The sequence below is a fragment of the Chiloscyllium plagiosum genome, unplaced genomic scaffold (genome assembly GCF_037043375.1).
Source record: "Chiloscyllium plagiosum isolate Xiang-an unplaced genomic scaffold, Cpla_swu_hap1 HiC_scaffold_2, whole genome shotgun sequence".
NCBI classification, from domain to species: domain Eukaryota; kingdom Metazoa; phylum Chordata; class Chondrichthyes; order Orectolobiformes; family Hemiscylliidae; genus Chiloscyllium; species Chiloscyllium plagiosum.
In genome coordinates, this window is record NW_028270140.1 from 147632700 (window position 1) to 147646882 (window position 14183).

Sequence of the window (14183 nt, forward strand, 5' to 3'; positions counted from 1 at the left end):
TTGTAATATTACCTCCCTCCTCTTATCTGTGAGAATGCATATATACAGATGAGAGCAGGAATGAAGTAGTGCTCAGCTGTGAAATTCTACAGCACAAAATATCCTTTAGACACTGAACATCAAATGCACTTTCACTATACCTGCCCCAGTTTATAATCCATGTTCCCCATTTCCCGTTCTGTGTTTATCTGCAGTAAAAGCTTGTCATGGCTTATCAGGACACCTGGATTTAATAAAGTTGGGGAAAAAAACACAGTAAATTGGTTAAAACAGATTCAATGAATAATGTATTGCTGCAATTAATTATCATTGAAGGATTAAGCAGAGTTTGATTACGTTAACCCTCTTTATTGACTTTGCATAAATTTGGGAAAAACTTTAAAATAGGCATCGCTGTAGGGTTCCACACAACACTTAACTTCACATTAAAATGTCATCCAGCTGTGGATTTCCCTCAGGTTCTCTCACTTGCAACTCTCTCCATGCATTAAAGAAAGATCTAACAGCATGCTCTTGGCCACTACACAGAATATATACACTGTGGATGATTCTTTCCCGAGCCCCATCCCCCTGCCAATTCCCTCAGTAACTGTCTACATCCTATAACACTCTGAAAGAAAACATCAAACATAGAACAGAATAAGGCCATTCAGGCTGCTCTGCTATTCAACATTACAATGGCTGATTCACTATTCCAGATCCAAAAATATTAGAGACAAGCTATGAAATTCAACAGAGATTCAGCACAAGAACATTGATGAACAAGCAGGTTGAATATTACAAGTATTGATACCAGATGTTGAATGGGAGAGGGATGGAACAGGATCCCACGCCTGATAAGGGTAGTGTGTTGCTATGTTGTCCCTTTTGGATACCATTGCTTGGATTTCCTGCTCCACTATTCCTCGAATGACACTTAATTTTCTCCCAAACCTGTGAACAGGATTGTCAAACGGTCAGGTCTTCCAAGTATAATGTTAGAAATTCCATCAAAGTTCAAAACTTCAGGCAAGGAGAATGTGTTGAACTATTTAAGGCCAAAAGATTTGTTTATTAATTTATGACCTTGCTACTTGTTTTTGATAAATGACCCTGTGAAGCACCCTGGAAAGTTTTGCTGTGTTAAAGGCACTCTACAAATGCAAGTTGTTGCTAAGACAGACAATCTTACAAAAAAAACTGGCAGGTCAATTTGTACTTGTAGCTAAATATATCAAGATATATCTATACCAGTGATGTGCCATAAGGGTCAGTGTTGCTTCCACTGCTTTTTGTCATTTATATACATAATATGGGTGTGAATATAGAGGTATGGCTACTAAGTTTGTAGATAACAGTAAAATAGGTGGTATAGTGAACAGTGAAGAAGATCATCTCAGTGGAATGGAACCTTGATCAGATGGAGAAATGGGCCAAGTGGCAAATGAAGTTTAAATTAGATAAATGAGTTGTACTTTGGAAAGGCAAAACAGGGTAGAACATATACAGTTGATGGTAGTGTCGCTGAACAAAGTGATCTAGGAGTGTAGGTGCATAGTTCCGTGAAAGTGCAATCGTAGGTAGGTAGAACGTGAAGGCAATGTTTGGCTCGCTTGCCTTCAGTGGTCTGAACATTGAGTATAGGGATTGTGATGTCATGTTGCAACTATGGAGGACACTGGTGAAGCTACTTTTTAAATACAGTATTTAACTCTGGTCACTCTTCTATAGGAAAGATGTTGCTAAACTTGAGAGGGTACTGAACAGATTTACAAGGATGTTGCCAGGACTGGAGGATTTGAGTTATAGGGAGAGGCTTGAATAGGTTGAAGCAGTTTTCCTGGAGCATCGGAGATGGGGGTGACATTTTGAGGTTTATAGAATCACGAGGGGCATAGGTAGAGTGAATGGCCAAGGTCTTTTTCCTAGGGTTAGGGTGGGGGGGCACAAAACTAGACAGCACAGGTTTAAAGAAAGAGGGGAAAGATTTAAAAAAGAAGGGCCTAAGGGGCAACTTTTTCATGCAGAGGATGGCATATGCATGGAATGTGCTGCCAAAGGAAGTGGTAGAGGTAGGTACAATTACAACATTTAAAAGGCATCTGCATGGGTATATGATTAGGAGGGATTTTTGAGGGATTTGAGTCAAATGCTAGCAAATGAGACTAGGGAAGTTTGGGGCATCTGATTGATGCAGATGAGTTGGATCAAAAGGTCTGTTTCCATGCCGTATGACTCTATGACTTGACATAACTGACCTCGTGTCCAGAGCCTTCAGAGCTTTATTACGAGGCTGATGTTCAAGACAGCTGGTGGCTGGATTCCCTGCCACTGGAATTGACATAGCACTTAGCACTAAGGAGGTTATTGCTTGCACTGCAAGTATATTAATCTGGGTCCTCTCCGTGTCCTCCTTAATAAAAATATAGAGAGGGTACTGTTACAAGAGAGACATAACAGCAAAAACATGCATCCAAATTATGAAGATATGAGCAAAAATGTGAACATGTCAAGTGTGCAAAGCTTGCTGGAACAGAAGTCAATCTTAAAATGGTCTGGCTATAACAGCTAGATATTGGCCTCTCATGCTAGACCTTTGTTACATCAATTCTCACAACTCTTTCCATAGTCTTCAACTGCTCAGTTAGAATAGGTCTCTAACCACCACGGCCATTTGGTTGTACCTCTTGTGGAACTTCCTCCTCCTGGTCCATTGCTAGTGGTTGAGTCACAAGCACACCAAGAAGAGTTGCCCAAGTTTCCTCAAACTGAGTGCGGCTTGTCCACCCTGAAACAGAAGGAATCACATACGCTATTTCTGACTTCATTTCAAGACAGTGTACATTATATCTTAATGAATGCTTACAAAGTTTGGAGCATGGCCAATAAAAGCCAAGGACGTAAAAACCGCAGCACAATATTGCATCATGAAAGCAACTTCTAATTAACTTTTGTAAAAATAAGAACAGAAGAGTTAGAAGTAGGGCACTGGGCCATCAAGCCTGCTCCATTTAATAAAATCATGGCTGATTTGATTATGTCATTAACTAGTTTTCACTCTGGCCCCCATAATCCTAACCTCCCTTGTCAATCAGAAATCTGTAATCCTGCTTTTGCTACTCAATGCCTCCTTTCTTTCTGTGATGTAGAATTCCACAGATTTACAAGCATCTAAAAGAAAATAAAAATTTTCTCCTGAGTATTAAATGTGAGGCCATGATTTTGAAACTGTGGACCCTTGTTCAGACTCCTCCACAGAGGGAAGAAAAATCCTTTCAATATTGTCACTGTCAAGACCAGTCTATCATTTTAATATCATTAGATTAGATGACTTACAGTGTGGAAACAGGCCCTTCGGCCCAACAAGTCCACACTGACCCTCCGAAGAGCAACCCACCCAGACCCATTCTCCTACATTTACCCCTTCACCTAACTCTACGGGCAATTTATCACGGCCAATTCACCTAACCTGCACATTTTTGGACTGTGGGAGGAAACCGGAGCACCCGGAGTAGACCCATGCAGACACTGGGAGAATGTGCAAACTCCACACAGACAGTTGCCTGAGGTGGAATTGAACCCGGGTCTCTGGCACTGTGAGGCATCAGTGCTAACCACTGTGCCCCTCATCTCCTCTCTCACTCTATAAATGATAGTCAGCAAAGTCCATACCAAAGTGCATTTTCACAAAGTTTTGCCACCTACCAAGAACGTTTATCCTGTAGATGAACTCTTTGAAGACTTCTTTCTCCTGAAGAAACTCAACTGGAATTTCAGGAAGAGTTGTACCAAATTCACCCCCAGTTTGTGGTGACCATCCCAACTTCCACACCTGAGTAAATTCAGTAAAGAGTTAATGAGAAGGGAACATTCTTCCCATACAATGAAGTCTGTGACATGCATGTTCATATTTTATCTGCAAATCTTAACTTACATTAAGCAATATCCAAAAGCACAACATGTCGGAAACAATGTTCTTGACAGTTTCACAAGTCATTAGTAAAATATAATTTTTCTTCCTTGTTACATTACCCAGCAGCCACAAAAGTTTAAACTGAGGCAGAATAAAAATTCAACATAACTGGACAATTTGACAAGAGCAATTTCTTAATGAAATAAAAATTAAGGAGCAATGACTAGATTTTTTTCAAAAAAGGACCACATTGCAGAACACCAAAACTGAAAGAAACAAAAGGTAAACAGGAAGTGGTAATCAGTTAGCATCAGGTCTGAAGGCTTTAGAAGGAACTGGAGAACGAGTGAGACAAGGTTACAGTCAGGAGTCTCAAAATAAGGAAACACAAAATCAAACAAGTTTTGAAAAAATTTGGTCTTTTTCTATTAGAATGATGCAGATTAGGAGTCTAACTTATAGCAGTATTTAAAATTTTAAAAATGGTAATTGATACAAGCTGGACTTACAATCAGAGGAACAAAAAACCTCCTCACTTCAGTCTTAAATGGAAGGCCTTGATTTTTAAACTGTGGCCCCTGTGGCTGTAATTCCAGAGACCACAGTGCATTATAGCAGTGTGCAGGGGGAAGTTCTTGACAGAGCGTAGTCAGAATATAGAATGTAATTCCAAAAGTTAGTGGTTGAAGAAATAAAGTGAACATTGATGATTAGACTCGGTATGTCAATGAAGGTAAGGATTGAAGAGGAATGGGAACAGAGTGAAAAAACGTAATTAGGATGTTTTTACTTGGTTTAAGGTTAAACTGATGTGAATCTACTCTAACTCTGAGCATATACCAGAGAGAGGTTTTCCACTGGCTTGTAGCACAAGACTTGAAAATTTAAAAACTAAAACAATGACTAAATTTCATATATTTGCTGAATTTAAGTAGTAAAGAAATGGTAAAGATTAACAGAAATTACTAGAAGTGGACTAATGCTCTGATCAAGAACGTGGCGCTGGAAAAGCACAGCAGGTCAGGCAGCATCCGAGGAGCAGGAGAATTGATGTTTCGGGCAAAAGCCCTTCATCAGGAACGGGGCCTCATTCCTGATGAAGGGCTTTTGCCCGAAACATCGATTTTCCTGCCCCTCGGATGCTGCCTGACCTGCTGTGCTTTTCCAGCACCACACTGACTCGAATCGCCAGCATCTGCAGTACTCACTTTCGCCTCATGCACCATTCTGAAGATTCCACATATAATCAACTCAACTTACTCTTTTTAATTGTGAATGGTTGTTATCCACTTTAACAACCTTAGCTTTAATTTCAGCTTCCCAACAGTTAGTCCAATTCCTTTTCCACCACTGAGGAAATACAGTCCAGTAGACTGATATCAAATTTATATATGGCCAACTGGAGCGGATTACACAATTTCCTAAGTGATGCACTGTTAGTGTGCAAATTATGAACACAGAACATTAAAAAAAAATAGGAGGGGCAATAGATCATGCAGTCCATTGATTCTGCTATACCATTTAATGAGCTCATAGCCTGCCATCAGTTCACCTTCTCATCTGCTCACCAATACACATACTCCCTGAGATCTCAACCCTGAATATTCTCAACAGAGTGGATAAGCTAGATAGCGTGATTCAAAAATTCAAAGTTAAAAATCACACGACACCAGGTTATAGTCCAAGTTTACCACCTGAAGGAGCCGCACCCCAAAAGCTAGTGCCTTCCAAGTAAACCTGTTGGACTTTTCTCAGAATTTTCTCCTCACTTCAGGCCTAAATGATTATCCTCTTAACCGGAGGTTGTGTCACATGTTCTAGATCTCCAGCAAGTAGATACAATTTCATCATCTATCGGTATTTTAATATTTCAACAACTTTCTAGTCAAACGTCAGACTCCAGAAGCAAGCTTCAAAAGGAATGCAATGTCACTTATACTTACCAACGGAGGGGTACGGGTATAGCCGTTGACCAGAGGCAGTCTGGCTAAGCTAATACCAATATTCCTAAGAGTTGGATTCAGGAATGCTGGGATTCGTGCGTTGTTGGAATGTCCGAAGCACAGTACTGTCTGGAGACACTCCACCATTTCAGTCATCACATCACAGGCCTTCGTAATGCACTTGGGTCCTAAAATAGAAGGAAACAAAGAAGGGTTAAACAGCACAGTCTCAACGATAACTAAAATGAAATAACACGAACGTAAGTGTTTCAGTCAATAAAGAAGGAAAAACAAGGAGAAAGATAAACTTCCACATTTACCTAGTTAAGATCTTTCAGGAACATGTCAAAATGATGTAAATTTGTCTCCTGTGCATTTAACATCTTCATTTGGATTGGTGTGTAGGCTACTGCCCTGTGAGCTTTAAAACAGAACTTGGTCTTTTCTTTGAAAAGAGAGATTTTGTCTTTACCCAAATCTGAAAAATTTGTACTTTTTCTTTGCCCCGAAGCATCATCTTAAAGTCATGTGTCCACTGAAAGAATGCTGCCACCTCAATCAGGAGTCAATTTGTTCCTTAGAAGTGAATAGGTTCAAACTTTGTTCCATAACTTAATCACATTGCATGAAGCGTGGTGCCAAGAATTTTGTGACAATGGTAGTTTTCCTGCCTGTGGGTTCAAGTCCCAGTTAATCCAGAAACATACCATAACATATCCAAATTAAGATAGCTATGAGGTATTGCTACGATATCAAAAATGTCACCTCTTGGATGAGGTATTAAAGCAATATTTTCTTTACCTCGAGCTGGGGCCAAACTAGATTCTTACACAAGTTCAACAAAACCTCCTTCCTCTTCTATTTCTGCCCCTACTAATAATAAAAAAAATTAACCACTCTCAACCTGTTCTGCCACCTTCACTGTCCAAATGCAGCAAGATCTGGACAATATCCAGGTTTGAGCTGACAAGCGGCAAGTAACACTCATGCCACACAAGTGTCAGACAATGACCATCACCAAGAAGAGCCAATCTAACCACCACCCCTTGACATTCAATGGTATTACCATCACTGAATCCAACACTATCATCTTTGGGGTTGCCAATGACCAGAAACTCAACTGGACCCATCACATAAATATGATGCTACAAAAGCAGGTCAGAGACTAGGAATACTATTACTCATCCCCTGAATCCCCAAAGCCATCTACAAGGCATAAGTCAGGGACCAGTAATGAAATACTTCACCTGCCTGGATGAGTGCAGCTGCAACAACACAAGAAGCTTGATACCGCCTAAGACAAAGCAGCCCTCTTGATTGGCACATTCACAAACATCCACTCCCTCCATACTACTACTGTGTGCATGTATTATCTACAAGATGTATTGCAAGAATTCACCAAAGATCCTCAGACAACACCTTCCAAACCCATGACCATTTCCATCTGGAAGGAAAAGGATACAGGGGAACACCACCATCTGCAAGTCTCCCCCCAGTCCACTTACCCATCACTGTTGCTGAGTCAAATCCAGGAATTCCTTCCCTAAAAGCATGTGGGTCCACCAAAATACATGGGCTGCAGCAGTTTAAGGTGGCAGCTCACTGCCACCTTCTCAAGAGTAACTAGGGACAGACAACATCACATCCCACGATGGAATATGAAAAATTGATTTATACACATTTACAACTAGGTCTTTCTGCTCCTATACCCTTGTAGAATTTTACAATATTTTATATTGTCTCTCAGGGTTCTTCCTACCAAAGTAAATTGTTTCACATTTCTATAAATCCAGAAAAAAAATTATGGCATAAAGCAGAGCAGTCAGCCCATCAGACCTAAATTGAATAAACTAGCTGTCCAATCGAATTCCTTTTTCCAGTACCTCGTCTTGTAGCCTTGGATATACACATTCAGATTCCTTTTAAGTAAGTTTAGGGTTGATATCATTGCACTGAATTTCATCTATCTGTTCGCCAATTGCAACAATTGTCTAATGATAGTTATGGAAATGTGTTGCTGGAAAAACGCAGCAGGTCAGGCAGCATCTAGGGAACAGGAGAATCGACGTTTCGGGCATTAGCCCTTCTTCAGGAAGAAGAAGGGCTAATGCCAGAAACGTCGATTCTCCTGTTCCCTAGATGCTGCCTGACCTGCTGCGTTTTTCCAGCAACACATTTCCATCTCTGATCTCCAGCATCTGCAGACCTCACTTTCTCCTTAATGATAGTTATATTTGGTTACACCTCAGTTGCAGCAATATGCACAAGTTTGGAAACCTCATTATAGAATGGCACTGATTCATCAGGATGATGTCAGCATGTAATGCCATAGTTAAGACAAGACACAAGATGCTGAACCCAACTCTAGTGCAATCAAAATGGAGAGACTCAAGATAATTTTAAAATTATGAAGGGGTTTATTAATAGAGAAAGACTGACTGAGAAGTTAGTGATACAGAGTCACTAATTTACAACCATCATTGTGAGTAAGGAAAGGGTTTCAGAGAAATTCTATTATATGAAGGATGTTGGAGCATGGAATGATTTGGTCAAGGGTGTGTTTGAAAAAGAAATCTTTGTTGTTTAACTAAAAGCTCACTAAATGTCTGAAGCAACAGACAAGAACATGGGCAGAAAACAGAATGGCAAATTTAGTTTTGGATAACTGGAGAGAAGGATTAAACAATACAATAGGCTGAATGGCCTCTATTCTGCTGTAAACCACTACAGCTCTGGTGCAGGAGGAGGAGTTAACATCTCCAAAAACTACAAAATCTAAATTTTAACTTCTGTATTCAAATGTCTGCATACTGCTAAGATAATTGGAGTTTCTTAGGAAACAATGTGAAGTCAAATCTACTTACGGTCAAACATATCCTCACTCTCTTCATTCATAACTGTACTTTCGTCAGAATTTGACTTTCTCCTCTCCTCATGCAAAAGTAGCTGCTCTCCTGGCTCAACTGCCACTGAAATAAACAGATAGTATGAATCACAAGCACAAAATGTTAGACAGCATCAGAGAGGTAGAAATCAATAAACTCAGGGCTTTTAAACAAATCTTTGAGGATTGAGACTGTTCATTTCAAGGAACACAGTTTCCTTTAAACTGTCAAAATGAATAGGATAAATAATTACTTGCAAAAACTGGACATTAACACCATTACAGCAACATTAAAATGGACCAAAATTATACTGATAAGGAAAGATGGTGGTGGTTGGGAGAATGTTCATTTAAAGAATAATATTACACATGCTATGCAAATACTGACACAATCTGGGGAGCTCTCCTTTATCCTCCTTTCTGAAAAAAATGTCACAATCCAAAAACAACATAACTACCACCAATAGAAACACCTTATTACCAGAGTTGTCGCTCAGTAAATAGAGGAAAAAAGTCTCTACAGATAGACAGCGACATTTTGACAATATTTGACTCAAAGTGAAGTTTCACCAATAATAACTGTCTAATCTATCAGTGTGAAGCCAACGGACTGTCTCAAGAGTCTTCGTGCATCACCAACCCAAACAGTAATGAAACAAATCCATGTGTTGGGTCCATGCTGCTTTTAGAAAATATTTCTGGACATTTTAAATCTGGTTTCCAATGAATCTCAGCACCAGCCTGACCTTCAATTAGCACTGATGTGGCAATCTAATGCAATGGAGCCACAAGATAAAGCAGCATATGAGACGGAGGGGAGATGCGATAGAGTGGTACAAGATTCTGGCAATTCGAATGAGTCAGGTAAGGTTAAAAAAACACAATAAGTGATGATACAAAGACTATGGGATAGAGATCCACGTATCTGGGCAAGAGATCCATGGAGCATCTGAACTCGCATAACTAGTGGCAGAGAGTTAGAACTTCCTGCCTTTGACAATGGTGAAATTTAATAAGATGATGATTTCAAAAGAACACTGGATGGACACTTGAAAGAAATAAACTTAAAAGGGTGACAGGGATTGGTTTATGGGGAGCTGCAATAGACATAATGGGCTAAATGGATTTATTATCAGCTTGAAACTGATAAATATCACACCAGCACCACAACAAATGCTTAACTCAAGCAGAAGGAGCACAGCCCCAGAGAGTTAGGAATCGTTGTGTTATACTGCAGATTAGTGCTGACTTTCTTCATGCCTCCAAAAGAAAGCTAAATTAAATCACATCACACAGAATGCATGTGTCCTCGCAGATAGCATTCAGTTCATCAGAGTTTCTGGACTGGCCCATTTTGATCAATTCTTAAAACTTTTCATAATATCACTCATGGTTACAGAGTTGGAAGTGGAAGAGTGAGACAAAGCATGTAGTCATGATACTCCAGACATCACAGTATGGAACAGGCTTGATCAACAAGCTTGCATTTATTGCTCTGACAAATGGATAAAAACAAACCCTTACTTGCTTCGATGATGAACCGGATGCAGTTGATAACCGAGCAGGCTTGAGTTACATAGGCCACCGAGGCCAGCAGATTCCAAATGTCAGGTTGCTGCAGAACTAAGCAACAACAATCCAGAGCAGCTTGTAAATCCAGACTTAATGGAACCTGATCATGCATCAACTGCCAGCACAGTGCCTGAATGACAATGACAAAATCACGTCATTAATTAATGACATGAACATGGTAGCAACAGACACACAGAAAGAGAGAATGTACTGCACTGATATACAACATTCAGTTAAACATCAGCATTGACCAGATTCCAAACTAGCCTCCATCCTGTACCTTTCCATCAGAGTGCTTCATCATAACTTGCTAGCATTGTTAAAGTACTTAGCTGTTCTAAGGGAACATAAGATGGGCCGAAAGTTCAAATACTTTACTGTTCTGCAGCTTCATCTCTTGCTGACTGATTTGCTGCATATTTACAGCCTTTTCTACTGTGTTAGTTTGCCAGCATTTGGACATTTTCTGGTTCAAGTAAAACACTTGGCAAAACGTTCTCACATCCACTGCTCTATTTATTTCAAACATAGAAAATTAAAGTTTACAGATTGAACCACAGGCTGTACCAAGCTACCAAATCATAAGTTCTAAAAATCTACAGCTATTTGGGATTACCTCGGTTTCTAAAAATGCATTGAAAACTCAACCTAGTTAGCCACACAGTTGTTTCAAGCCAGTCCTGTCTAAACTTCACTCACAGCTTATATCTCCTGTGAAGCCTCTTGGCACATCAGTTACATAAAAGGTATAATAAATTAATACAAGTTCATGTAAGGCCTGTGGAGTATATTTAAACAAAAAAAAAACACACTGGACTAAATGGCTTGTTTCTCTGTTGTACATTCTAAGTTGGGTATTTACATAAAAATAAAACAAACTATTAACCTGTCATGCAAACCTACCCCTACCCATTACCAGACCCACAGAGAATATCTGCACAGTTTGAGAAGTATGCTCATACGCTAAAACAATCTGTGTTTTAGCAATAAGTGAACATTACCCAGAGTTTGGATGATAACAAGTAAAATTTGCACTATACAAGTGCTAGGCAGTAAAAATCTCCAAAAGAGAATTGAAGTATTGAATCTTTACATTCAACAGTATTGCCATCACTGAATGCCCATCTTTGCTATCCTGGGATTACTAAGGACCAGAAATTTAACTATATCCATAAATAATCTAACTAAGAGCAGGTCAGAGGCTAACAATTCTGATCAGAACGGCACACCTTCTGACTCCTTAGTGCTCGTCCACCGTATAGAAATCAGGTGCGTTATAAAATAATCTGCACTTGTCTGGTTGAGGACAGCTCCACCAACACTCAGTAAGTTTAACAACTCCAGGACAAAGCAGCCCACTTGGAGGCACTTATCAAAAGTCACTCCCTCCATTATTGAACCAAGTGGCAGCAGTGTGCCCCAGCTACAAGAATCAGTAACTCACCAAGACATCTTCCAAACCCATAACCTCTAATACCTAGAAGGACAATGATAATAGGTACATGGGAACATCACCACCTGAGAGTTTCCCTCCAAGCCACTCACCATCCTGATTAACTATATTGCTTATCGGTCTTTGACTCAATATCCTGAAACCCTCTTCTTAACAGTACTATGTATTGGATTGGACTTCAAATGTTTAAAATTTATATAACTGACATGGACATGGGACAACTATGGTTGCAAATTTGATGATGACACAAAGAATGTCAAAGTTAAGTTGGAAGAGGGCATTAGGACAGTTTGGGCAAAGTGTGCTTGTGTGGGCTGACAAATCGGACAAATGAATTGCAATGTAGGATTATGTAAAATGATCCATTTTTGAAGTAAAAATAAGCAAGCAGCATACTATCCAAACCGCGAAAGCCTGTACTGCTCTGAGTATAGGGATCTGGCTCTCCTGGTGCATGGATCACAAAGGTTCACATGCAGGTACAGGTAATGAGGAAAGCTAATCGAATGTTATAATTAATTGTGAAGGGAACTGAACAAAGAAATAGATAGCACTGGTAAGACTGCATCAGGAGTATTGTGCACAGTACTGATCATCCTATTTAAGGAAGGATGGAACTACAGTGGAAGCAGATTGGAGAAAATTTGCCAAATTATTACCTGGAACAAGTGGATTGTTTGGACTAGCTAGGTTTGTGTCTGCTGAGTTTGGAAGAGTAAAAAGGTGATTTTTTTTAAACAATCTTTATTCTTCCATGTGGGCTGGGTGTTGAGTTGCCCATGTCTAATTACCTTTGAACACAGTGCCTTGTTTAGCAATTTCAGAGGCTAGTTAAGAGTCAATCTTATTGCTTTGGATTTGGAGTCACATGCAGGCCAGACCAGGCAAAGACAGCAAATTTCCATGCCCTAGAGATATTAATCCTTGATTGGTACAAAGATCTTGAGGGATCTTGTCAGTGTAGATATGGAGAGGATGGCTTCTCTCATTGTGACCCCTAACTCTAGGTGCATCAATGTAAAAATCAGTAAGCACCCATTTAAAAGAAAGTGGAGGTGAAATGTTTTCTGTTAGAGAGTTGAATGTTGTTAGAATTCTGTTCCTGAAATGGTAGTAGAGCAGAATCTTTGAATAGCTTGAGGGCAGGAGTTAGAGATTCTTCTTAAGCAAGGAGGGGAAAATTTATCAGGGATAGCCAGGAAGGCACATTGGAGTTTGCAGTCAGATTAGCCATAATCTTATTGAATGGCAGAGCAGACAAAAAGGGTTGAATGGTCTATTCCTGACCTTGGTTCATATGAGATGTGTAATTGACTATGAAACTGTCATATTATGGTCCCAAAGACAATGGGTTCAACACAGCATGTTTACATAAAAGAGTGCACATGGCAAAATAAAATGAAAGCCCATCTACACCTCCCTCAACACAACTGTGGCATTCTATCTGAAAACCGACGTAAACTTTACAAACAAGGTGAATATATTCGCTGGTTAACAAATCCGAAGTTGCTTTTTTGCTGCAAGTTTCCAAGCCTTACCTCAAGGGACAATACCATGAAGCTGGCAATATCAGCCTCTTTTTCAGTGGGAATCTGAAGAGACGGTAGCAATTTGGGAAGAGAGAGAAGGTATTGAGCCAGTGCATTGCACAGACTAATAACAGAATGATAGAACTGCATATCCCCTGTAAAACAAAGGGTTTAATAAATGTATGTGGCTTAATGACAACCACTTCAACAAAAACAGCAAAAAGGAAAATCTGGCTCAGACCAAAATAAAACACATTTTTAAATAGTCTAAGACGACAGGTTGCAGCTGTTCAATAAGGTGGCTCACCATCACCTATTCCCTGATGAAGGATAACCAACAAGTGCTGGCCCAGTGACCCTCAAAACCCTCAAATAAAGATTTTGTTAAAAAATTCAGTTTTAAGAACAGCATAACTGATCCTCCAAAAAGATGATCTAGAACAGAAAAATGAATTGTACCTTTTCCCAAACACTCTTTCCACTTTCCAATAGGTTTTGTGGTACTCAGTCATTGGTTTCAACTATATTTTCCCTCTTTTTCTCTGAAAGGTTTTTAAATTTTTTTTGATGATGGCCTCCGTGATTATCTGTTAACTTTGTTTCTGTAAGCCTCTAATGCTACTCCACTGATCACATTCTTGCCTCTGATTCAGAGCATTCAAGGCCCATTCTAGATAGAGGCTGAAGCTTTGGCACTGAGGGAATGCTACACAGCTGAACATGCTATCTTTCAAACGAGATATTAAACTTGGCTGTCCTTTACATGAATGCAAAAGAATAAAAGCAGCAGTTATGCCACATGTCTAGCCAATATACATCCTCCAAATGACATGACCATCAGATTTTCTGGCCATTATCACGTGGCTGTTTGGGGGTGCCAATTAGCAGCTGGATTTTCTAGGTCATAACC

The 14183-nt window shown here is 39.7% G+C and overlaps 1 protein-coding gene across 16 annotated transcripts in view; it reads right to left on the reverse strand.

Moving 5' to 3' along the window:
• The window catches only part of htt (huntingtin), a 295347-nt gene that overhangs the window by 83822 nt on the left and 197342 nt on the right, over nt 1-14183 (reverse strand). For all 16 annotated transcript variants that reach the window (XR_015751247.1, XR_015751248.1, XM_087974297.1 and 13 more), the window contains 9 exons: nt 13283-13428; nt 10244-10421; nt 8700-8804; nt 5836-6023; nt 3685-3811; nt 2664-2767; nt 2238-2392; nt 794-933; nt 141-223 (listed from right to left, as the gene is read on the reverse strand). Coding sequence is in view for 14 of the 16 variants with exons in the window: in XM_087974297.1 (XP_087830423.1) it covers nt 141-223; nt 794-933; nt 2238-2392; nt 2664-2767; nt 3685-3811; nt 5836-6023; nt 8700-8804; nt 10244-10421; nt 13283-13428 (1226 nt within the window). In the remaining 2 variants the exon portion in view is untranslated. The remainder of the gene's footprint in view (nt 1-140; nt 224-793; nt 934-2237; nt 2393-2663; nt 2768-3684; nt 3812-5835; nt 6024-8699; nt 8805-10243; nt 10422-13282; nt 13429-14183) is intronic.